This window comes from Gallinula chloropus (assembly GCF_964237585.1).
Source record: "Gallinula chloropus genome assembly, chromosome: 1".
Classification (NCBI taxonomy): domain Eukaryota; kingdom Metazoa; phylum Chordata; class Aves; order Gruiformes; family Rallidae; genus Gallinula; species Gallinula chloropus.
Genome location: NC_140085.1, coordinates 117,362,095 through 117,386,806, shown reverse-complemented (window position 1 = coordinate 117,386,806; position 24,712 = coordinate 117,362,095). Strand labels below are relative to the sequence as shown.

Below are 24,712 nucleotides of genomic sequence, written 5' to 3'. Positions count from 1 at the left end.
ATCTGGCAGCTTTTAGCACCTTGTAAATCATTACTCCGCTGGGAAAGAAAAATACAGTCTGTCACCACCTCTGAAAGACTTTCAACTGTGGGGCAGGAGGTCTGACCCACAAGTCTCCCTTTCTCAGTAGGTCTAAAATGGGTGGTAGCAACACTGGTGTTTTGCAGCAGAGAGACCTGGATGTGGCCCGAGTGAGTGGACCTGAGCACACAGCATCAGTGTCTGACTGGAAAGTCATTGGGACTAAGGGGATCAATAGCGCAGAGAAGCCGATACAAGGTCAGAGCAGCCCCTGGGCTTTTTGTGATGGGAAGCTAATGAGTTGGAGGCAGAGCTGAGATGGATCTGGCTGGTTTCTCTAATGAAAACATCTCAGTATTGTTTTCCCTGGACTTTGGGATTCTTTCCCCAAAACCAAAAACAAACAGAGTGTTTTGCTGGAACATGATTTGGAAAAAAAAAAAGAAAAAAAAGCACTTAGTGCAAGTCTCATTTGAGTGAGTGATCATACCACAGTACAAAATAAACAACATAAATAACATCTGTGCTATGTGAGCTCTGCTATGAAAGCTAATGCCGAATGACACTGGAAGCACCCAGTCATTAATTCTCTTAGCTGAAAAGGAATAGCTTATTGCAATATTCCACTGAGCCAGCAAATATCCATATCCATTTAAATAACTATCTGTGCTAATCTAGCATAAATAATCCATGATTTCTAGGGCAGCGTAAGGGAGTTGTTACCAGCCTGCACCTCCCACAGAGCAGAGAGCAGGGTGAGGAGCAGGTAAGAGAAAACTGAATCCCTCTGGGGCAGAAGGGCAGGAACCTCATTCAGAGCTACGGACCACCGCAACACAGACTGCTCCCCTCAAATCTCACCTTAGAATCATGGAATGTGTAAGGTTGGAAGGGACCTTTAGAGGTCATCTAGTCCAACCCCCACACAGTAGGCACTAGATCAGGTCGCTCAGAGCCCCATCAAGCCTGACCTGGAATATCTCCAGGGGTGAGGCCTCCACTACCTCTCTGAGCAACCTGTTCCAGTGATCTACCACCCTCATATTGAAGAATTGTTACCTAATATCCAACCTAAATCTACCCTTTTCTAGTGTAAAACCATTACCCCTCATCCTATTGCTACATGCCCTTGTGAACAGTTCTTCCCCAGCTTTTCTGTAGGCCCCTTTAGGTACTGGAAGGCCGCTGTAAGGTCCCCCCGGAGCCTTCTGCTCTCCAGGCTGAACAAGCCCAACTCTCTCAGCCTGTCTTCATAGGAGAAGTGCTCCAGCCCTTTAATAATTTTTGTGGCCCTCCTCTGGACGCGTTCCAAGAGGTCCATGTCCTTCTTGTGCTGAGGGCTCCAAAGCTGGACACAACACTTTCACAACACGACAGTTAGCTTTTCCACATATTAGTGTACAGCTGACTTGGCTTCTCTTGCTTTTCCCAACAGCAGGTTAGGAAGGTCAGTTGCAATTGGCATAGTCCCGTCCTGAAGTCCCGGTGGGTGGGATGATGACTGGAGAAAGTTTGTGGGTACAGGTGCCGTGATTTATTGGATCAGCTGGTACTGCTGGAAATGCTAGGCAAACTTTCAGGTATGCAAGCCCTTATTCAGGTCTGAAATAGAAGCAGCAATTTTCAGAGCTAAATACAAGCTGAGAACAAACGCTCAGATGTTAATTAGGTATGTATCAATTAGGCCTTTGTTTAAAGAAGAGATATTTGGTAGCTGTGGAGAAGAAAGGATGGCAAAGAGGGAGGAAAGTGAGAGACAGAGAAAGTTAAAGTTAAATGAAGCTGCTTGTCACCCAGAGGGAAGAAGAGACAGGTAGTTTATAGCCTGGGGAACAAGAGTCGATCGTGGTGAGTAGGAGGAGAGCCTAATCATAAAAGTCACATCTACTGAGAGCATGTTCCTCCATATCAAGTGCCTTTATGAATTTCAATTCTCAGCCTCATCTTTAGAAGGGTTTTTTGGAGGCTGATCTGAAAAAGAGTATCAAGATGCCAAAGGTGTTTTGGGAGAAATGTTTCCCTTCTGGCAGCTGGGGTGGTGTTTTTTGTTATCGTTTGACCATATGAGACCATTTTGGTGCCACAAGGCCACTGGATTAAGTTTATTGTATTTCTGTGAATGGGTGTGTGGGATTTAGAGAAATTTGGGGAGGAAGAGTTGGGGGTGAGTCCCATTTTAGATGGGTAAGATCTATCTGGGGGGAGAAAAAAGGGTAATGAGTTATCTGACACACTCTGTGGGGACCATCCTACAGTTTGAGAGAAGCTTCTGCTGGGGAAGATTGCAGGATGCTGAGTCCTCGCTGCCTCATGCAGGATCCTTCTGAGGATAGTGAGGCCAGTAACCAAAGAGTTCCTATCTCCGTCGCTGGGAAGCTGGAAAACTTAAGAGTGGTGTATTTTAGGTTAGCAACACCACAAATTATATATTCTACCAAATAAATATTGAAAATAGAGGTTCTCTTCAACAAAATCAGTAAGAAATCAAATGTTTAGTCAATATTGTAAGTACCCTTCAGTAAGAGTTCATCTGTTGATTCTGCTCAGCCTACACAAACCTGAGGTGAGTTTTTTATTGTAGAAAAGAACCTCCACATGAAGCCAGCAGTAATTTTGAGTGGCTTTTGTATTAGAATTAACCTGAATTTTTCTGTGAAATATAAAGTTTGTGTGACAACTTTAGGAAACCTTACTGTAGAACGTAAGATACTGTTTATCTCCAATGCATTTTTTTCCTGCATATGCATGTATGGAATTCAAATCAGAACATTTTGTAAGGAAACACAGAGAGGCTTTATACCATCAAACTGTGCACAGTCTGTGAGTACTAAAAAAAAAGATACTTCCAGATTACTAAAATGTCCCTCAAGTCATAATTATAAATCAATGTGCATGTGTACAAAAGATTGGTGTCTCCATAAAGTGCCTGAAATTCAATACTTTTAGTCCACTGTGTCTTCTGAAAGTGCTTGCATATTTTATATTCCCTGTGTGCTAAAAATTGTCTCCATATTTTATGTATTGTTGTTTGTGGAGTTCTATTTGCAAACATAAGTAACAGCTAGTACTGGAGATGATATACAGGCTGTAAAACATGCCTGAGGAAAACAAATCTGGAAGAATACAAATGCCCCCAACTATAAATTTCAAGGACACCGTAAGAATTTTTAACCTCATGCTAACATTGTTAAGAGTATACCTTAGCTGTGTGGGATGCATTCTTGTGGCTGACAGGAAGGAAAATAGCTCCAGACTCTGGTTAATGTGCATGTTTCCATGGCTGTGGTGCCTGTTTGTGTGAAAAACCTTTCTTTGCTTCAGTCAGTAGGACGTGCAGTCGGGGTGGGGCGGGCAATTCCTAATGCCGCCGTGTCTTGTCCACTGGAAATCATCTGCTGGCAAGCAGTCCCTGAGGTAAGTGTGGCACACAGGAGCACTTCTTAGCCCCCAGGCAAGATGCACAGTTGGAGGGTGACCTGTCTGCATGCCCCTGATGTCTGGCCACTACAGCTTGGAGCTGTCGGCAGGGAAGTGGGCTCCTCCCTGGTTCCCAGATTGGGGGTCTCACCTCAGCTTATTCATTCAGCAGCAGTGCCTGGAGGTGCTTCTGCTCAACTGCAGCCTGAAAACTAATTTGGGAAGCGCTGCTGATGTCCTCTACAAAGCCTGGAGCACCAGGTAGCACAGTGTGGATAGCTCAGTGGGGACTCCACAGCAGGGAAGGCACAGTCTTGCTGACACACGAGTCCATCTTTTGGCTCAGAGCATGTGTCCTCTTCCCCATGGCCTCGACACAGCACTGATTTTTATTAACATGGAAGGATGTAGATTAATTGGAGGAAAGGTTTTCTTTGCTTCTAGGTTGGCTGCATTAATACGATACCAAACGATATCAAAGCTAAGCTAAGCTCAAAATCAAGGGCTTTGAGATACACAACACAGGACAGTTTGATTCCTTTTCAAAGCACACTCTAATGAGCCAACAGTCTCTGCTGACAAACTACTGCCTCTGTCTGGTTTTGATTGTTGTATGGCAGGGTTGTTTTTCTGAGAGGGGAAGGGGTGCGAACCGCACCCATGCACAGGAAGCTGAAGGTCCATGGTTGGTGCCCCTGAGTCACAGGCTGGTGCTGGCCTCTCACCCAAGGGTCATTCCTCCAATAAAGCAGATTTCACTTTGTGTTTAGCATGCATTAAGCTGCAGTAGTAACTAGAGGATGTCAGCCATGGCAATACTTGCATCAGAATAAGGTAGGTGCTTCCCTCAGTGCGTGGTTATTTCAAGGGAAAAAGTGCAGATATTCCACAGGGAAAACGTCTCCTATTTCCTCTGTTTAACGCTCCAGATATTCATGTACCATGCTGTTGGTCCAATTGCATTCCATGGGATTGCATTTCAAAGCTCCTCCATAGCCAAACGAGACAGAGAGAATGTAGATGGTCGGAATCTGAAACAGCTTTGCATACAATCGTCGCACACGGCAGACCGGGAATCAATCTGACAGACTGACTGGAAATGCAGCTACCAGTGCAAAAATCTGTCATGGTTTCAGGAGGTGCCAAATGCTAAACATGCAAAACGGCTTCTTTGGCCTGAGATCAGGTTTCAAATTCTTTATTTTTGCTGCACAGATTACCGCTGAAAGTAGTTCTGTGTGGTGGCTTCTTTCAGCGCTCACAGAGCACCTGCACGGGTTCGTACAAAAGACCAGCATGCGAAACACTGAATAATTCAGAATGCTTCGAGTGGGTAGAAAGAGGAGTACACTGAAAATAACTTGCTTTTCTGAAAGAAGTTAGCCTTTTTGTAAAAAACTGATAAGCTTGAACTTTCATGGTGAAAACCCCAAAATCTCAGAGGAAACATTTCAGGTAGAAATCATTATTTTTAGATTGGGAAGGCACATAGAGGGTCTGTGTGCCAGATCTGCTCTGCTGACAAGGTTGCATAGCTAAAGAACATTTCCCATGGTCATTATCAGCTCTGTCCCTGATGAAGTAACAGGGTCCAGCCAGAATACCAGCAGCCACCGTTTGCTGTGAAACAAGTCATTTGGCTGCCAAACTCGGCCCACAAGTAGAACACAGACATGAAGAATTCAAGCAACAACTCCTAGAAGTCAAATCCACATTTTACAGTTTAAGATTTCTGCATTTCAATTAAAATAGGAGGTTTTGGCACATGGGTGATTGTTTTTTATTTAATTCTGGACCATCGGATTTAAGACAAATGCCTTTAACAAAATAATGTATTGAAATGAAACAAATTAATTTCTTATCCAAAAGTGGAAAACTCCAAAAACTTCCCTTGATTTTATTACAGAACAGAAAATGAAAAATTATGTTGATAAGATGATCAGCTGTACATAAAGTACATTTTAAAAAGCAGTAGATATTGTATTAACTTGTATTATTATTAACCAGTTCTTTTGAACTAATTGATTTCTTCCAGTTCCAGCCCTTGATCTTGCTGTGTGGATAACCTAAAATTTCTGTCTGGCAGGGGTTTTGCTGGTCTCCTTGTGACCTGAAGCACAGATTCTTGTTCTTGTTGAGTCCATCAAATTGATTGTCTTTATAGTTAAGGCTGTCATTTGTGTCCATTATTTTGCTGGGATATCATATGCTACATTATAAAGGTTGCCATTTTATTTCATTACATAAGAAAAAGAAAAAATAACTTATAACTTAAAATGAGACAACTGTTTTTCACCTCTCATTGTTGCAGGAAGCCATCCAGACCTGTAAAGTGCAACTGATAGAGCAATTTCCTGGAGAAATGCATCCTAAACAAGTGTCACGTTTCTAATTTTCTTCGGGCTGATGGGGTAATCGGTACGTCTCTGAGGTCGCACCTATGGAAGAGTAAAAGCAGTTACAGAGTGCCAAGAAATCCTAGGAAAGCAGTCCCACAAGGGTACTCGGGAAGTTACCTGCCAAACCCTCATCGCCAGGAGTCACAGCAAAATGAAATCTATCATCAGCAACCCACTCAAAATCTAAATACAAAGGAAAGGATGAACAGCAGAACAAAGCAAAAGCTTCACACTGCTGGCAGTTCCGGGAATTCACTAACTGGTCTTATATTATCTGGGAGCTTCTTGTGGACTCTGCAGTCTGTATTCCTTTAAGCAAAACACGATGTTGGGCGTTCCACTATAGATACTACCCGATAGAAACTACCTGTTCAACTGTAAGAGAAACTCACTGCCTGTCACTGCTTTCTGAACACATCAGAAATTGCAACAACAAGCACACCAGTCTCTCACATATCTGAAAGCCCGCTCTCCACATCTCAGTGTTTATTCAAGGCAGGCTGTTTTTCCAAAGTTCCCATGACTGCTGTGAGTCCACTTCCACCAACAACAGCCTGCGTCCAAGCTGAGCCTGGTGGGAGCAGCGCAGGGCAGTTTTGAAAGCCCCATCCTCATTTGAAATCAGTGACGTGGATTTCCAGTCCTAATTGCCCATGTGCTTTTGCAAAACGTCATTGCAGAGGAAAAGGCAAAGAAAAATTTATTCCCCAATGCATCAGAGAAACCTCCTGTAATAGTAGTAATTAAATGTAGTAGTGAGACCTCACACAGACAATTACCAACTGGCTCCAAGCAACGAAAATTTCTTCCGACCTGTTATAAACAGGTATCTCCACAGAGCTTCCTAAACAAAACCCCACAGCAGAACGGTTTGCTGTAGCCAGCCCTGGTGCTGGTTTTATCTACCTCCAAGGAGATGCTGTCTACTGACTTCTACTCCTTGCCACTTCCCCACCTGGTTTCAAGCCCTTGGATACTCTGTTCTTCCCGGTGGAATTTTCTTCATCAAGCCCCAGCTCATTCCTAGCTATTGACCAATCTCCTCGTGTTTTGTTTCTGGAGCATCAGTCATGAACAGTCTGTATTGCCTTGGTATTCTTCCAGTATTAAACATTTTGAATAATGCATTTGGTACATATACATTATTGAATAAGCCATAGAGGAAAATGTTAGATAACCAGTGTGGACAACATGTCTCTGGTATTTAATGAGTCCCAGCACCTCAAGGAAAACCATGGGATAAATATAACTACCCTAGAAACGTTTCATAAGACAGCTGCCTTCTGTTCTAAACACAACTCTCTTTCTTACCCCCCATCCCCCCGCCTCCCCATCCCTTTTTGTTGCTAGAACATGCTGCTGTTTTCTAAATTTACCCTTCTTTACTGTTTATTCCTGCAGAGAGGAGAGGTGCTCTGGGAAGTAACAGGATTGCCTGTCTCTGCTCAAAAGACCTTTTCCAAGATCTCTCTGCTGCACTTAATTTCTTGCAGTTCAGCCCAAAGACCTTACTGGTTCTCAACAAATACATCTCTCATTCGTTTCCAGAGCACATCAGAAAGTTCCCTCTGGTCTGTCTTACTCTGGAGATTAATATATGATGAGATTTGTTCCATTTATGGTAGAACAGTTATTTGGCATTTCTTAATCGTTCCATTACAGGTCTGTTACAGCAGGCTTTCTCACTAGGACATAAGTTTTGAGAAACTCTACAATTGGTCCACCCGCTTGACACCCCCCACAAAAAAAAAAAAAAAAAAAAAAAAACAACCAAACCAAACAAATATACAAGTAGAATGGAAAAAAACCCAAAACAAAACCCAAACTGTGGAAAAAAGCTGAAGGCAAGTGTTACGTTTGTGGAAAGCAAGTATTCCCAGATGCCGTGGAGTGTCCTTTGAGTATGAAGTATATTGAACCAGTTAGCACACTGAGGAACCAGAAAGTTTCAGAGGGTGTCCAAAAGCACCTCATTGAACACTGTTTCTGAAACTTCCCAAAACAGGTCATTATTTGAATCCCATGTTTAACAAAAGACCAAGGTGGGAATATTTCCCAGAACTTGTTGCACAAAACTGTATTGCACCCAGATTTACTTAAAGGAAACAAAGACATTAATCAGAGAGTTCATCAAGAAATGTTGTCAAGAGTCAGTGTCCATGAGTGTTAGTAGGCAACACTGCAGTATGGTTTGCATGTGATTTTGCATTGGAGGGAGCCAGAGAACTTGTCCCAGATGGACCTAGACTGCCCTATCCTTTCCCTTTCTTGAGGAAAATGCCTCTTTAGCTTTAAAAATCTCATCTGCAAGAATGATCCATCCAGCCCCTACCATCTCATGCCATTTGTCCTCACTACCAAAGGAGGAACCGAGCAGCAAATTTGCTCCGGAGGTGAGGACTGTGCCCATGACAGTTCACCTCTGCCCTCCTGCACCTTTCATAGTTATTTGCTTTAGAGCAAAAGCCCCGGGTTACTTATATTTTATTCTCACTGTGCTCTGATGTCAATTAATGAATAATTTCATGAATTTCAATCAACTCATGCTGTGTACTGGCCCATTTTTTTGTGGAGATTTCTCTGAAGTAGCACAGCTCGCTAGGTATAACTTTACTGCAATGGAGGCTGCTGGCTGTTGGTCAGGGATTTAAACCTTGTTTTCTGATGCTACAGAAGATCTGTAACAAAGCACTGCAAACGCAAAGCGCAGAGGAGTGGGACCGCAACAACCGTTTTATATTTAGACACTGATCTGCTAACTCTGATAGAGCCTTTGTTTGGTTTTGATTTGAAAGCTGTTTCTTCTTCAGATTAATTCATTTCTCTAATGGTCCCGTCAGTCCCAGTCTGAGAAAAAAAAACTGGCTTCATTATTCATTACTCCCTACACATCGAAGGGGAAAAAGACAGATCTATCCCCACGTTACAGGTGCGAGTTTCCAAGGTGGTCCCCTCTCTCAGTAAGGATGCAATGCCGCCAGCATTCCTTTTACATGGCTTTACATCTCCAGCTTGGCACCTAGTTAGCCATGGATGTTTGACAGTCCCGTGTTTCAAAGCCTGGATGGTAACTTGTCATCCGCCCAGGATGCCTTTTTATGGGGATTGCTATAAAGGGACTATTACACTGGGAAAAGCTTTGCATAGTTGGTTGGTTTGGTTGGGGAAACAGATGCCTAAATCTTTCCATCCCTTCAAGCTCTTCAACCGGGCAAAAAGAGAGCTGGCACTGCATGGATGAATCAGAAAGTAAAATCAGTGTGTGTACCAGCTGATTTCAGGGTTGAATCCTTCAAGTGATGTTTTGAACACTGTCTTCAGTCAATGAGAGACGGACTTCTGTTATTACGAGCATGTTGTAGTAGTTTTTGCAACCCATATGACATCAGTGATATGAGTGATGAACACACATCTGGCATTATGAAACAGGGCTCTGATCTTTAAATTGATTTGACAGATGGCAGCTCCTCAGACACTGACGCTGTGGAAATGTGTGATAAACTGAAGGCTTCACCCTCTATTAGCCAGCCAAAAAAAACCCCAAGCCTAGCTGCATTAGAACAAATTGCTGAAATTAATGTGGTAGGAGTACTTCCAAACGTGTCTGCATGCATCACACATTTGGCTAACTGTTAGAACAAAAAATCAGGGAGGCACATCTTTCTGTTTCTGAAGGTTATTTTTCTCCCTGCCCTCAGTTTTTAATTCTTGTTCCAAATTCATTTCATTTACAGGAAAACACCCGCCCAAAAGTTCTGGATACCCTCAAAATAATGCAGATACACTTGCTTCAAATAGCAAAACAGCTCCATCCTGTCACTTTTCCTAAACTCAGCACATTCTGCTGTCCATCAAGAGACATATAGCCTGGGAATTCCTTCTCATTTCTTCGTGGGTTAATCCCTCCCACATAATTTCACTCCTGCCCTCGCACCACAGACTCTTGGAAAAAAATATAGCATAAACTGCACCTGCCTTTTCTATATTTGTATCATCAATATTAATTACTCTCTTAATCAAGATATGCTGACCAATGGATATCATGACATAGTCATTCCATCAGTAGGGCTAAAATCATTATTGGTTTATATTTCTGTTTTATTGACCGTTTAATTCGACTTTGATAGCTTAATTTTTCTCTTTAAACAATCCTCGGAGTCAGAGCAGTTATATACAGTGCAATAAATGGAGCTACAATTCATCATTCATTTCCTTCCCAGTATAAAACCACAACCACAGCTAAATAATATTTCCAGTTTATAGAGTGTCATTTGGAGTAGTTAAGAAGAAAAATAGATCCTTCTCCATCAATGGAGCCATGACTCATTCCGGACTGCAGGGGAGGAGCATGGCTGTGGTGGCAATCACAGGCCTCACAAGGCTGTGCTGAAGTCAGCTGAATTACACCAGGGATGAATCTGGCCCACTATAAATGAGCACTCCCTCCCTCCTATGGAATGGTCTTCTGATCTATCATAGAGACATTTCTGGCATATTAAATGACTAATTATGAAGTTGGTGTAGGAGACTGTCCAGTCCTGAGAGATGCTGAGTTCTCAGAGCTCCTTTTGTACCAGTGGGACTTGAAAATTACATTTCCTTGGAGGTGGCACTCAGGACCTGACAGAAATGTCTCTACGGCCCTTGTCAGGCTAAACCCTCTATTGGACTGACCCAAAATCTCCTAGAGCCAAGGTAAGGGATCCCCTTCATTGCACTTCAGTTTGGGAAGCGGCTCTGTGCAATGGGTCAGGGCATGAGAAACAGCCCTTCAGGTGGGAGCTCAGTTCCTAACACGTTTGGCCTGCAGCTCAGCCCTGGGACCAGCAGCAAGGATCACTCTCCTCCCATCACCGACAGTAACAAAATATGCAATTAAACAGCAGCCCGTAACTCGACTCTCCATTTGACCTTTTCTTGGCTAATGTAATCAGAATGAACTCCTTCCAGCACCCCTGACTGATGCTCCTGGCCTCCTTTTCCAGTGACTGGTGATTTTTTTTCCTCAGCTCAATAATTTAGTTCGATATTCATAATTTTTTAAATGTCTTGCCCACCTTTCTCCCCCTGCCCTTCTTTGCTGAGGTATTACTTTTCCCTAAGATGATTTGCCAAATCTTTTGTTCATGTTGTGAATTGATCAGTGCAATTGCTGGGCCACATTTATCTTCTGTGAATGTTTTGCATTAGTTTCTGTTTCAAAGCTTTTGAACAGCCAATAGCTGACCTAAGTGATTTTTTGTTCCTCTTTTTTTTTTTCATGGTCACCTTTTACAATGAGACCCATCAGGGTACTTCTGGCTTTGTAGCTTGTTGGGTGCACGGGCAATGACTACTGCAGAAACAAAGCCTGAGATACAAAGTCCCTCTTAATCTCTCAAATAATTTAAAATTGTAACTTTCTACATAGGAAACAGATGGGATCAAATTTGAAGCTGATACCCCCCTCAGAGATGCAGGGAGACTGACTAATGTCGCTGACCTGTCTTGAAACTTTCCACATAGTTTTCTCCCGGGGGTGGGAGAAATGGGCTGTGCAGCAGGTACAATCATCTTTGTCCAGTCAAAAGGCTAACTTGAAAAGGCTTCATTCACTGCAGTTCATCTGCTTTTCATCTCATCCCCACATCCATAAGCTTCCCTTAAAACTTTACCCATATGGACCTGTTTTCTGGCCTTGTTGCTGTGGTTAATCCTGATTTCATAAGGGGACAAGGAAGCCAACTACAGAAACCTTAACTTCTTTCATCTTGCAGAGGTAGACACAAGGCTCTAGGTCTTCAGTCTCTGTGACTCTTTCCATCAGCAGATGGGCTCCTTATTCTTTCCTTACCCTGCTCCTAAGGGAGGACTTGGGTTCTTCATTCCTTCTTCTTGACCTCTACAGAAGAACTGCAAGGACATTTGCTCATTTTTCTTGATTATCCAGGGAGAGAGAGGCAATTTGCTAGTGTCCACCCCTTTATGACCTCCTTGACTATGGAAAAAATTCTCTGGATAACTTCTCTTCCTCCTGTTTTCTTTTACCCTCTATTTCTCATTAAAAAGTCCAGAAGAATCAAGACACAATACCACTGGGACTATTTTCAGTACAGGCAAGGAAAGCAAACTGAGAAACACAACTAGAAAATGCAGCGGCAGGAAAGCAGGGAGTTTCTGAAGAAATTGTTTGGTTCAGCACTAATCAGCAAACAGTTAAATGGCTTGTCATCTGATTTCTCCTACTTGACAAGAAATGCATTAACGAAAGAGCACCACAATGTTTATTATGCAATATATTGGCAACAGTGGTGATTGAACTTTATTAAAATGCATCCAGTAACACAAGTCTTTTTGTCAGAACACCTCTGTTATGCTGGTAACAATGAAGGATACGAATGTAAAAGAAAAACACTTTTTTTTAATCTGGGAAATGCTTTATTATGTTTGCATATAATCCCATAAACTTAAATTGCGGGCTGCAAATACACAATTTAAGGTAAATCTATATCAACCTTTATCAGCTCGTGTGGATACAAGATGGGGCCATCACAATATACTGAGAAGCCCCATTCAAACTGAGAAATAGTTGTCTTCACAAGCCATTTTCAGATTGTTACATATTCCTCCAACATATTGAAAAAGGTTACAAATAATTTTCACCTCTACATTATCTCTTGACATTTTACAAAAGCGTGTGTGCGGTTACTGATGCAGGCAGAAGCCACTGTAACAGACTTGTACCAATACTGTCCAGGGACAACTGGTTTAACAGAAACAGTTTTACTTCATGCTGTGTGCCTCTGATGGATTTCAGTGTTTCCCTAGCCGCTGGTCTGCAAGGGAGCTCCAAGGCCATCTAGTCCACAATTTGACATGCAAGGGCTGCACCTCCGTTCATCTTTCAGTTTGAATCAGGAGTGTGAACCCAACGCTTGTGAACCCAGACTCCTGACAGTCCCCACTCACAACACTGTGGTTCTCACTGTGGAGCTGTCTAAGACCATCCAACATGGATCCCTTTCAGATGACACCAAATGGCTTAATGCCCCCTCGATGCAGAACCAGTGCACATCCACCATCAAAGACCACCCAACCACCAGGGAACAGCTACCTGAAGTTATCGCTTCCCCCTGAAACATGTGTAAGCTGCATATGGGGTCCTCAGCACAAGCTCTCTTGCTTCTCAGGGCAGAATGTAATGTTCCACCTGCCTTGTGCAGTCACTGCTTTGTAACTCTCTTCATAGGTACATCAAAAACTGGCTGAAACTGTTGCTCAGCTCTTTTGTACAATCTTTTCAGCTTTGCTTTAACAGTATTTTGTTTGACAAGTAATTTATGTCAAACATAATAACTACCAGCCATAAATACATCAGTATTATTGCTATTATTTTTACTGTTATTTTGATCATTATTTTAATCATTGATTACTTCCTAAATTTCTTTGTATGCCAAAAGAACTAGACACACTCTGCTATGATTTATATGCAATGTCATTCCAAGACAGATTTCTGCGTTGTACATGTTGAAACAGCTCTTCAAAAATAAATGAGTTATCACTGTGTTAGGGAGTGAACTCAGTACCACATCTCTGACACTTTCCCAAGAGAATATTTGCAAAAACACATCATGGCAGTGCTAAATGTATTTTAGAAATATATGGCATAAATTAAGATCCCATTACTGTTGTGCTAGAAGTGAAGAGATCCCAGCACCACCATTCAGAATGAAGGTAGCTGAGAGCAGAAGCAACAGAGGAATAAATACTGGGCTCTGCTTCTTTACATCTTGGCAATTTGGAAAGGGGGCAAAGCTCTAGTGTGAATGGAGTGTCAGCTCCATGCTTTCCCTTCCCTCTGTTACCACTGAGATAACGAAAGTCTCCAAGAACACTGTAAAGTTTCTGAGAGAAGCAACTTCTGCAGTGTAGAAGTGTAATTGGAAATTTTAATCAAGAAATGATCCAGAGAAAAAGAATGTTTATTTACTGCCTCTGCACCAGGTTTTGTTTGCAAAGGAACCTCAAACGCCACCTTCAACAGTGCCTGCATCTTATTTCCACATCTCCTGCAGTCTGGGGAGAACAACAAAAACATTGTAGATCTCCACTTTGGCAAAGGCACTTATATAACAGGATTTTTACATGCCAAGAGCAAAGCAAACCTCCCCATTATAATGCTGTAATGTATAATACACGCAGAGGTGAATTCTCAAAAGCCCAGCCAGAGTTACTCTGGCTGGCAAGGATGAGAGAATTAATTGCTGATAGTAAGTGGGCTCGCAGAGAGACTTTTGAATCTCAAGAATGATGAAAAGACGATTGGCTTTACCTATGGGAAATCTGTCCCAGTCAGCAGAAAGGCGTAGCTGACATTTGGAGGAGGAAAGATATGAAAAGCAATGGAAAAGAGCAAGCAGTCACTAGCTGAATGTCTATCAAGAGCTCAAGAGGAGTCTGGATGATGCTCTGAGTCACATGGTTTAGTTTAGCAAGTCCTGGGAGGAGCAGGGAGTTGGACTCCATGATCCTTTTGGGTCCCTTCCAACTTGAGATATTCTATGATTCTATGAAGGGAAGTCTGTGGCTTTGTAACTTTAGCCTGGGAGGTGGGAGGAACATGTGGCAGGGTGCTGAGAGGAACAGATGTATGACAAAAGCTTTATTAGACTTTCTGACAATTATAAGAGGTGGTTGTTTCTCCCTCACCTCCCACCTCCCTCCCCCCTAACACCCACCCCAAAAAAAAATCAATCTAAATCCAAAACCAACACCCAGGGCCCTTATCCTTATAAAACAAACATTCAGGAATTCTAAAGGGATCATTCCACTTACCCAATTATAACTTTAATTGACTTATAAATGTCTACTTCCACACAAAAGCTATGTTTGGATATAGTAAAACAGACACTGAGAGTCAGGGGAAAGGTGAAGATAGCAGCGTTGCAATTACCTTTGGTACAGAACTGGTATGTAAATCTGCAGCAGTGACAGTGAACTTTGAAGACACTGGAGGAAGAGAGGCAATTCCTGTAACAAGAAGATACAAGATTACTGTTATTCAGTGTCCACCATGGCATGAAACACAAACCATTCAGGAACACAGCTAAATATAATTTACTATTGTAAGCTAAACTCTAGTTGGGCTAAGATGGCAAGTATTTTGTAGTAGTGGGGAGCTTGCAGAGATGACTTCTGAGAGAAGACACCAGGAGCTGCCCCCATGTTGGACAGAGCCAGTCCCAGCTTGCTCTAAGATGGTCCACTAAGGTCAACCCAGAGCACTAATGCATATGAAAGGAACCCATCTAGGACCTAATTGAATCAACTTGTCCAGATTTACTTAGTTTTCTTTATATTTTTTTATAACTGATACTTTTTACAGTACCTCATACTCTTTAAATCTTTCCACTGCACTTATGTCTTCACAATTTATTTGTTAGAAAAGGATGTGTGCCTGGATTATAGACTCTGCACAATAATTTTATGTCATTAAGTGTTTGATTAAACGTTTTGATAATAATGTGGTTATAAATGCAAGTGGTGGGTAATGATTTGGTGGAGATTTACATTTGCTTTTGAAGAGTCTTTGTGTTTAAGAACTGGAATTTATAATGCCTTAGTCATTTATCAGTAAAATCATAGTTTGCTAATTGCTTTTTTTACTTTCCTTCTTTCTTTTTTTCCCTGTTCTTACTTTGTGGTGGTGGTGGATTTTTTGTTTTTACAGACCAACCACAAAATACTGCCTAAATTTACCATCATATGGGAATCCAGAACTCTCACCTCTGGACCCAGAAGACAGTTGGAAGAACAAAGGTGTTTCAAAAAAGAAACCCAGGACAAAAACTAAACTGAACTGCAAAGAACTTTGATGTTTTCTCAATGTTTTTGAAGGATCATACTCTCGAAAATCCAAAATGTTCTAAAGAAGTTTAGGCCAAGCACAAGTCCTTCACAAAATATTGTGAAATCTTGCCACACAATTGTTCAAAATGCCTGTGTAGAGAAGCAGTTTGACAATATGCAATTCACCATCTCAGACTCACTTGGGACTTCTTCTGTGTTCCGCAGTTCCTCTGGAATGTATCCCTGATTTTCGCTACCATGCCTCTGCCTGTTTTCCAAATCACCCTCTTTATTCTTCTTAGATGAAACTTTTCTACAAACAAAAAGGCCGGTCGTTAGAACATCTCGTTATGATATGAGAACTCCTGAGTAGTAGGCTACAGAGAAAAAATTGTATGTCTTACTTCTGAAAAAATAAGTGAAAAACATATCTGGGTCTTCCAAGTAATTAGCTAGTACAAATGTTGTCCCATATAAGTATTACCTATGAAACTGTCTTTAGAAAGTTTCCATCATCTGCATTATCAGAAAGCAGGAAATTAAAGTGAGACACCTTCAAAGAATGAAGACTGTTTCAGTTCACAGGCTTTTTAGGAAATAAATTTTGGTCTCTAACTGTGAATTACAGGATATTCAGTGACTCAATAACGAAGCACCAGCTAGGTCACTCATCATTTTTGTGATTTGAGCCCAGTGCCCAAAACTGCAAAAACCCAAGCATGCTATCTCACTTCACCACAGTGAGCTTCCAAGTGATTCATCTGTACACTTCAAAGTTAATCTTTTACTTTGAAATTTACTTTACGTGTGAGCGCAGTCACAGTGAAGTTGACAGAACTTCCTTGGTTAAAGTTGCACATCTCTGATTTTGCAGAACAGGTGCCTGCAGAGCTGCACAGTGAGCACAGGGTGCCTTTTTACTCAAAACTCTTATGCCAGAGAAGATGCTACTGTTCACCTCCTCCTACCATGGACTCCTCTCCAGGACAGTCCCAGGTCCATCTTTGCCTAGGTCTCCGGTGTGGCAAGTACAAATTGACAGGAGGACTACAACAACCCAGGGATTTGTAGGGAAGGGACAAAATATCCTCATTTAGCAATATTTGTGGAAACTGCTATATTTACTTTTTACTTTTTAGTAGGAATTACTTTGCTGACCTGTAGAGCTTCAGATGAGCATTGCTGATGCACATGTACATCTGACAAGCCAGCTATGACTATGTGGCTTTTTTAGGTGATAAACATCTTAGATACCCCTAAGAAACCTGTCATGGTTGCTAGAAGACAAGAGCAATTGTTTAGGAATACCACCTACACGTTACATACACATACTGTACAGTCTATTTTATCTGATCCTTAGCTCTCAACAAACTCAGTGTAGTAGCCAAATTGAAAGCAGCTACAAAAAAGTGTGGGAGGTACAGAAAGATAGCCAGCCAAGTTAAAAATAAACGTGAGAAGTAAAACAATATATCTTTGGTCTCACCACTTCTTTGCTGCTACTACTACAGTGCAGCTTCCAAAATCTGGACAATCGTCATTCTTTTTACTGTAGGTAGGTTCTCCCAAGACAAAAAAAAAGCCAAACCAACCCAAAAACCACACCCCAAACCAAAACAAAAACCTAACCCAGTGAACCTACAAAATCTGTGTTTGTAAAGAATTAAAATAATTCATGCGATTACAGTGTCATTGTTTGCACATGCTAAAACCTTGCAGAACTGTCAACACTGAGTTTCTAAGTCCAGGCTGAGACATGGACTCAACCCATAATTTAAATATTTTCTTAAGTGTTTGCTTAATTTTCAAGGTGTAATCAACATATATGAATTCACTATGTTTAACATTAATGGGAAAACAGGAACTTTACTGTGCTGAGATCTAAAAACACACGTTCTGTAAAGATGATGGAATTGCATTTGCCCAGAGCAGATGCAGACATAGGGGAAAGTATCATTGTGCCCTCTTCTGGACCTGGTCAGATTATCTGGAAGAAAGCACTGTGCAGACCTGCATCAAAGAGGTAGGGTCCTGAGAAGGACCTGGCTGTACCAGTGGCCACTGCCAGGCAGATGCTTCCCTGCGTGTTCAATTGATTTTTGCCTTAAAAAGGTTAACCTCTGCAGGAGGTGTTTGGCAGAACCAAGATGGAATCCAAGCAAAAAAGGCTTTGTAGGCCTTTATTCATAGCAAAACCAATATGCAAGTTGTAATTGCTCTTGGCAATTCCTTCCTGATTTAGTCCTACCCTAGTTATATAGCAGCAGTCAGTAAAATGATCAATTTAGCATCACAATCTAAGAAATCACGTGGAAGTTTACTGGTATGGCATGGCATAATTGAGCACAATTTCATCCGTTGCAAATAGTGTTTCCCTAATTTTCTTATTTTGCTTCTTTATTAATAAAGTGCTCTATAAATGGAAATCTGTCAACAGATCTCCACAAAATTTCCTCACTAGAGGTTGTGAATGAAGCTAGGTAACACTGAAGCGTGAGGCAAGGTGGTGCAATGTTTTAAGAGACAGGGGGGGTTAAAAGCCCCACAAGCGCAGGCAGAGTATGAATTTACAATGCTCCCTAGAAGCTTGGAAAAAATAACTCCAAATAAACCCACTGCCATTGCTGTCACAGTCGCACTGGCGCCAGTGAGTAGGATCTTCATGCTGATAACCATCAGCCTGTGATTTCTAAGGTTTTCCAACTCAGCTGCAATAACGCACCATCAGCTCTGTGCTCAAGCGCGTCTGATAATCACTAGATTAAGCGCTGACACTCATCATCGGGACAGACTTCTGTATTTATTTAGTATCAGCCCAACGTTTAAGGAACCCTAAAAGAGCCGGGGAGGCCGCCTGATCTGCCTGCCAATCCTATCCCTTTTAGCTTGCGGCAAGGCTCCTCGCCGGGAGCCGCGGGGATCCCCCCCCCCGCTTCCCGCCCCAAGCCCCGGCAGAGCTGCTGGGCTCGCAGTGACCTCCTGTGGCGGCGCGGGCGATCGCCAGGCAGGCTGCCGGCAGCCAGCCCGGTGAGTCAGAGCTGCTCCCCTGCCTTCCCCGGGACACCCGAGGTTTGGGGCTTCCCTTTGCCCGTCAGCTTCAGCCCGGAGTGCGTCTCCAGCCTGTAGGTGCCGTGCTTGCTGAACCAGGGAGACAGCGTCTCCAGGGAGTTGATTCTTTTCACAGGGGTTATTATTGCGAGTTCACGGAATCACAGGCTGTTAGGGGGTTGGAAGGGGCCTAGAAAGACCATCTAGTCCAAACCCCCGTCCCAGAGCAGGATCACCTAGATTAGGTCACACAAGAGCATGTCCAGGTGGGTTCTGAATGTCTCCAGGGAAGGAGACTCCACAGCCTCTCTGGGCAGCCTGTGCCAGTGCTCTGCCACCCTGACAGTGAAGAAATGTTTTCCTTATGTTAACATACAGCCTGCTGGGAGCTGCGGCCCTCGCTTTCTGCCTCTAAGGCCAGTCCCTTTCCCTGTGTACCCTGGTGTCCCCCCCTTTTCCCTGTCCTGCACACCCGGTGTCACACAGCAGGGCAGCATCTGTGTCTCCTGAGTGTCAGGCATGGGATCTGGCACATGCCTCTCGCCATCCCACAGCACCCCAAAAGAGTTCAGTTAAAACAAAAATGCTCCCACCTCATCCAGCTTACCTTATTTCACTTTGATACGTAGATCCTGGGAAATAAAATTAGAAAAAAAAAAAAAAAGTGTTAAAAATGCAGAAAAATGAAGTGTGAGCTCCTCTCAGAGCGTGCACCGTGTTCCAGCTACCGCAGGGGCACCTCCCCCTGTTTACAAAATCGTGCGGTGTTCCTGTGGAATGGCTCACACAGAAATGGGAGATGAGGCACACAGCACCTACCTAAGGCATGCCTCAGCACCTAAGGCATGCTTCAACTAACAACCTCGGCACAGGCGCTAAACACCACTAAGAGTAAATGTACTCCTGGAAAGCGTGACCCCCCTGAGTTAATGTCAGTGGCTGGGACTGATTATTTCTGAACTAATCTATAAGATAAACTGCAAGGTGAAAGTAAGGAGGAGCTTAACCAGGTCATCGTTAAGAGCAGGATCTGCCTGCTCGCGCTTCTGCTTACAGGTCTTTGCCTAGTACTTGACATAACTAGGAGATTTATATCTAATTTAAGATACTTTTTAATGTATAGACCAATTGTGAAGGTCCACTTACCTTTCTTCTTTAGGTAGCAGCAGCGTACGACAACAACAATAATAGTGATCAGAAGAACAATACCAAGAAACGAAAGCACAACTGCAAGTACAATAACCCACGAGCTTCTATTGTCTTCACTGTAACCATTTTCTGTTAAATTAAATGGAGAAATAGTGTATTATCAGAGTCTCAAAAATAGTGTATTAGCAGAGTCTCTTTTTTACCTTCTCTGTGAGAAACTATTAACTGCTTGTTGATTATTTAACAGTTGGTCTGTGTTTTCCAAATGACCTGCTCCATACTTATGCATGGTGCCCCAAAATTTAAAATGTTTCCAAATGCAAATTCTTTGTTGCAATTGTAGCATTTCCCACTGCCACTTTTCTTCTGAAAAACACTGGGTTGCAAACTCACAACCTAAATTTAATTTTATAAATACACTAGCCCTGCCAGAACCCTTTGGAGACACTTGAGGCTGGGCAGAGGGGAGAAGATTCAATTTAGATGTCTATACTGCAGATATCATGTGTCTTGCCTAGCTCTTGGTGTTAGAGAGAAAATCAGTATTTTGGGTTATAACTAATTTGGCCAAATGTGTATTCCTCCCTTTGGATAAAATGAGCCGGTCTGGAGGAGTGACTGTTTCTCCCCACACACCACAGGAGTAGTCTTAGGTCACCAGTACAATTGGAGATTTCTAGCCTGTGGATATGATTATCTGATGAATCCCATCCTGGGATTTCTCTCACTGATAACAGCAGGTATTTGATTTTGCAACACACTTGGTAGGGCATCTGTTATCTTTGCATAATTTATTAGCAGCCCTGGCTAACCAGGGATGTCTCAACTGGAGGTCTCCCATCTATAAGAAGGGCTGGAAGTACAACCTGGGGAACCACAGGCCTGTCAGTCTGACCTCAGTGCTGGGGAAAGTTGTGGAGCAGATCACCTTGAGTGCCATCGTGCAGCACATAAAGGACAAGCAGGTGATCAGGCCCAGTCAGCATGGTTTTATGAAAGGCAGGTCCTGCTTGACTAAGCTGATCTCCTTCTATGGTAAGGTGACCCACTTAGTGGGTGAGGGAAAGGCTGTAGATGTTGTGTGCCTGGACTTTAGTGAAGCCCTAGACACCGTTTCTCACAACATTCTTCTGGAATAAAATGGTTTCTCAAGGGCTTGAACAGGTAGATGCTTTCCTGGGTGAAACACTGGCTGGATGGCCGGGCCCAATGAGTTGTGGTGAATGGAGTTAAATCCAGTTGGCAGCTGGTCACAAGTGGTGTTCCCCAGGGCTCAGTACTGGGGCCAGTTCTCTGTAATAAGTTTATCCATGATGTGGCCAAGAGGCTCGAGCGCGCCCTCAGTAAGTTTGCAGACAACACCACGTTGGGTGAGAGCGTTGACCTGCTCAAGGGTAGGAAGGCTCTACAGAGGGATGTGAACAGGCTGGGTCGATGAGCCAAAGCAAACAGCATGAGATTCAACAAGGACAAGTTCCAGATCCTGCACTTGGGTCACACCAACCCCATGCAACACTACAGGCTTGGGGCAGAGTGTCTGGAAAGCTGCCTGGTAGAAAAGGACCTGGGGGTGTTGGTCAACAGCCGGCTGAATATGAGGCAGCAGTGTGCCCAGGTGGCCAAGAAGGCCAATGGCATCCTGGCTTGTATCAGAAAATACACCTGATGGGTGGCCATCAGGAGTAGAGAAGTGATTGTCCACCTGTACTCAGCACTGATGGGGCCATGTCTCGAGTACTGTGTCCAGTTTTGACCCCCTCACTACAAGAAGGGCATTGAGGTGCTGGAACATGTCCAAAGAAGGGCAACAAAGCCTGGGAAGGATCTTGAGAACAGGTCTTATGAGGAGCAGCTGAGGAAACCGATGTTGTTTATCTGGAGAAAAGGCAACTGAGGGAATACCATAACACTCTATAAATTCCTGGAAGGAGGTTGTAGCCAGGTGTGTGTCAGCCTCTTCTCCCAAGTAACAAGTCATAGAACAAGAGGAAATGGCCTCAAGTTGCACCAAAAGAGGTTTTGATTGAATATTAGGAAATAATTCTTCATGAAAAGGGCTGTCAAGCACTGGAACAGGTTGCCCAGGGAAGTGGTCAAGTCACCATTCCTGGATTATTTAAAAGATTTTGAGTTGTGGTCCTCAGGGACATGGCTTAGTGATGGACTTGACAGTGCTAGGGTAACAGTTCAACTTGATGATCTTAAAGGTCTTTTCCTACCAAACTGATTCTATGAACATTAACTTATCCCTTTATCTTTGCTGTAATCTACACGGTTAAATGAGGAGCCTTAAAGATAATTAATTATCTTCCTGAAATCAGTTGCTATGACTAAGCACTTTTCCTGCAGAGCTCAAATCCACCCAGAATTTTAAAAACACCTCAGATTTCTCACATCCTGGATGCAAAAGGAAAATGTTGGTGCTGATTATCACATCATCCTGCCCTTTTGTTTTGACCACATATTTCAGAAGCGCCTCTAATTTGGGAATCCTTTGAAAAGCAGTCCCAAATAATTATGAAACAAGTTTAGAAGCAGTTTTCTAATCCAAATTACAGGCATGATAAAAATTCAAACTTATCCAAACCCATTCTGTCACACTGGGTTTATAACTGTCATTTCATCATTAGAGGTCCCAGTGAACAACACATTTATCTGACAGCCTCTGGAAAAGGTACTGCAGCAAATAGGTGACTGGTAGCTGCCCAGTCCCAGGGCTATGCCCCTGCTGCATGAACCAGAGTATCTGCTGGTTCACCTATGGTAGGGAACAATGTAAATCCTTTCTATTTACAGATATGCCTGTGCATATGTTTGGGATTTGGAGGTTTCAGACAGCAAAGGTACAGGTCCAGAGCCTCCTAAAAAGCCTGAAGCCCTGTTAGAAGTCTGCATTCTCTGAAGCTCAGGTCATTATGATTAAGTAATTTGTTCCAGTCTTCTCTAATCTTAGTGCTCAATGGGCGTGTTTTGAATTTCTTCCGACTATTAGAATAAGCAAGCACTCAGTAACCTGCAAACTAGTAGTTAATTCTGTAGGCTGTAATCTGTTGTGTTTACAATGGATGATAAACTCATTTGTAATATTTTGATCAACAAGTATGACAAGAAATATCTATATTTTATCCCATGCATATATCATATTTTATCCAAGCATGCCATGGGGATTTCAAGATGCCTAAAATATGAAAGACAGCTATTTAGCTATAGGGGAAAGCTTAACCCTAGTGTGAAGGGAGGAGTTAAACACACCTGCACTGGCTCATACCTCCAGGCTGGCTGCCACACAAAGGTATTTTGTTCCCTGTCAGGCTCAGGTTGCATTCCGAAAGAGGTTCCACTGAGTTGAAGTGACAAGGACAGGTTACACCACCAACACTCCCAGCACTTCAGCTTTGTACTTTCTCTCCAGTGTTGGAGGATCCAGAATGAAAATGGAGCTGGAACTAGAAGGTGCTAATGCAGGATCTTACAGCTCTATACACAAGTAGGGGTGCAAGAGAGGGGCATTAAAGCATGAGAGCATTAAACCCCTTTTAGCCCCATAAGTATGCCCACACCAAGTTACATGAGGTGCTCAGTGTGGCCAAAGCCAGTTCCTCTTTCTATAGGACCGATCATCTGCTGCTATCCAGATTTCTCGCTCCTCCCAAAGCTCAGGCTTAGTGTCTGCAGAAAAGGGGATTTTCTGGTGACTAAGGAGAAATGAGAGACTGGAAAAAGCTGCTTTGCAGCTTTCTGGTTAACTCAAAAAGCAAAGAAAATCAGGCTTATGGCATATTATGCTCATTTTGGCTGGGATAGAGTTAATTTTCTTCACAGCAGCTAGTACAGGGCTATACTTTGGATTTGTGATGAAAACAGTGTTGATAACCCAGATATTTTAGTTACTGCTGAGCAGCACTTACACAGAGCCAAGGCCTTTTCTGGTCCTCACACCACCCTACCAACAAGTAGGCTGGGGATGCACAAGAAGTTGGGAGGGGACACAGCTGGGACAGATGACCCTGTCTGACCAAAGGGATATTCCATACCATATGACGCCATGCTCCATATGTAACTGGGAAAGCTCTCTGGGAGGTGGGTTTGCTGCTTGGAAACACACTGGGCATCAAGATTTGTTTTTTTTCCCTGAAGCTGATGAGCAATTGCATTGTTCATCATTTGGGGTTGATGATGATGATGATTATTGGTATTACCATTGATATTAATATTTTCACCCTTTTTTATCCTATTAAACTGTGTTCATCTCAATCAATGAGTTTGATGGTTCTTTCCATTCTCTTCTCTACCCCACTGCTGGAGGGGGAAAGAGTGAGCAGCTGTGTGATACTTAATTATTGGCCAGAGTTAAACCATGACATAGACATGTTTGCCTTCTGCTGGTCAATGGCCACATGAAGTCATCACTGCTGCCAAAGTGAGTGTGGGCCCAGCTAAAGAACTCTACTGTGGATCCCATTTCCCAGTAACAGCTCTGTGAATGCATCTGCCAGGATAACTCCATAGGAGTTCCCAAATGTAGGGCTCAGACAAACTCTGGAGGAGGAATGGCTGATGTAAAAAATGCCTCATCTTGTATGGAAAAGTCTGAGATTAAGACTGATCTAGACATGCAGGGATGCAGGACATTCATGGACCAGAACATGGCTAGCTGAAGAGGACTCAGGTTTTTGTTTGTAGTTCTTGTGAATGGACATGTATTGCTTGTGAACAACGGGAAGGAACTGGATTCTTCAAGATTTTAAATAAGGGGTGAAATTGATATTTCAGTAGTTTCTGGAAGGACCCCTTAGAAGTTTGAAGATAGTTGTATTCTTTCCTGACAACAGCGAGCTAAGGCTCAGTCT

At 42.8% G+C, this 24,712-nt stretch overlaps 1 protein-coding gene across 1 annotated transcript in view; it reads right to left on the bottom strand.

Annotated features, from left to right (window-relative positions):
- Positions 1-5,200: 5,200 nt before the first annotated feature.
- IGSF5 (immunoglobulin superfamily member 5) overlaps positions 5,201-24,712 on the bottom strand; it is a gene marked incomplete at its 5' end in the record, with an annotated part of 32,632 nt that continues 13,120 nt past the window's right edge. Inside the window, 5 exons of the mRNA XM_084275656.1 lie at positions 5,201-5,876; positions 14,770-14,846; positions 15,866-15,978; positions 19,321-19,345; positions 19,860-19,991. Of these exons, the coding sequence (XP_084131782.1) occupies positions 5,808-5,876; positions 14,770-14,846; positions 15,866-15,978; positions 19,321-19,345; positions 19,860-19,991 (416 nt within the window). The 3' untranslated portion in view covers positions 5,201-5,807. The remainder of the gene's footprint in view (positions 5,877-14,769; positions 14,847-15,865; positions 15,979-19,320; positions 19,346-19,859; positions 19,992-24,712) is intronic.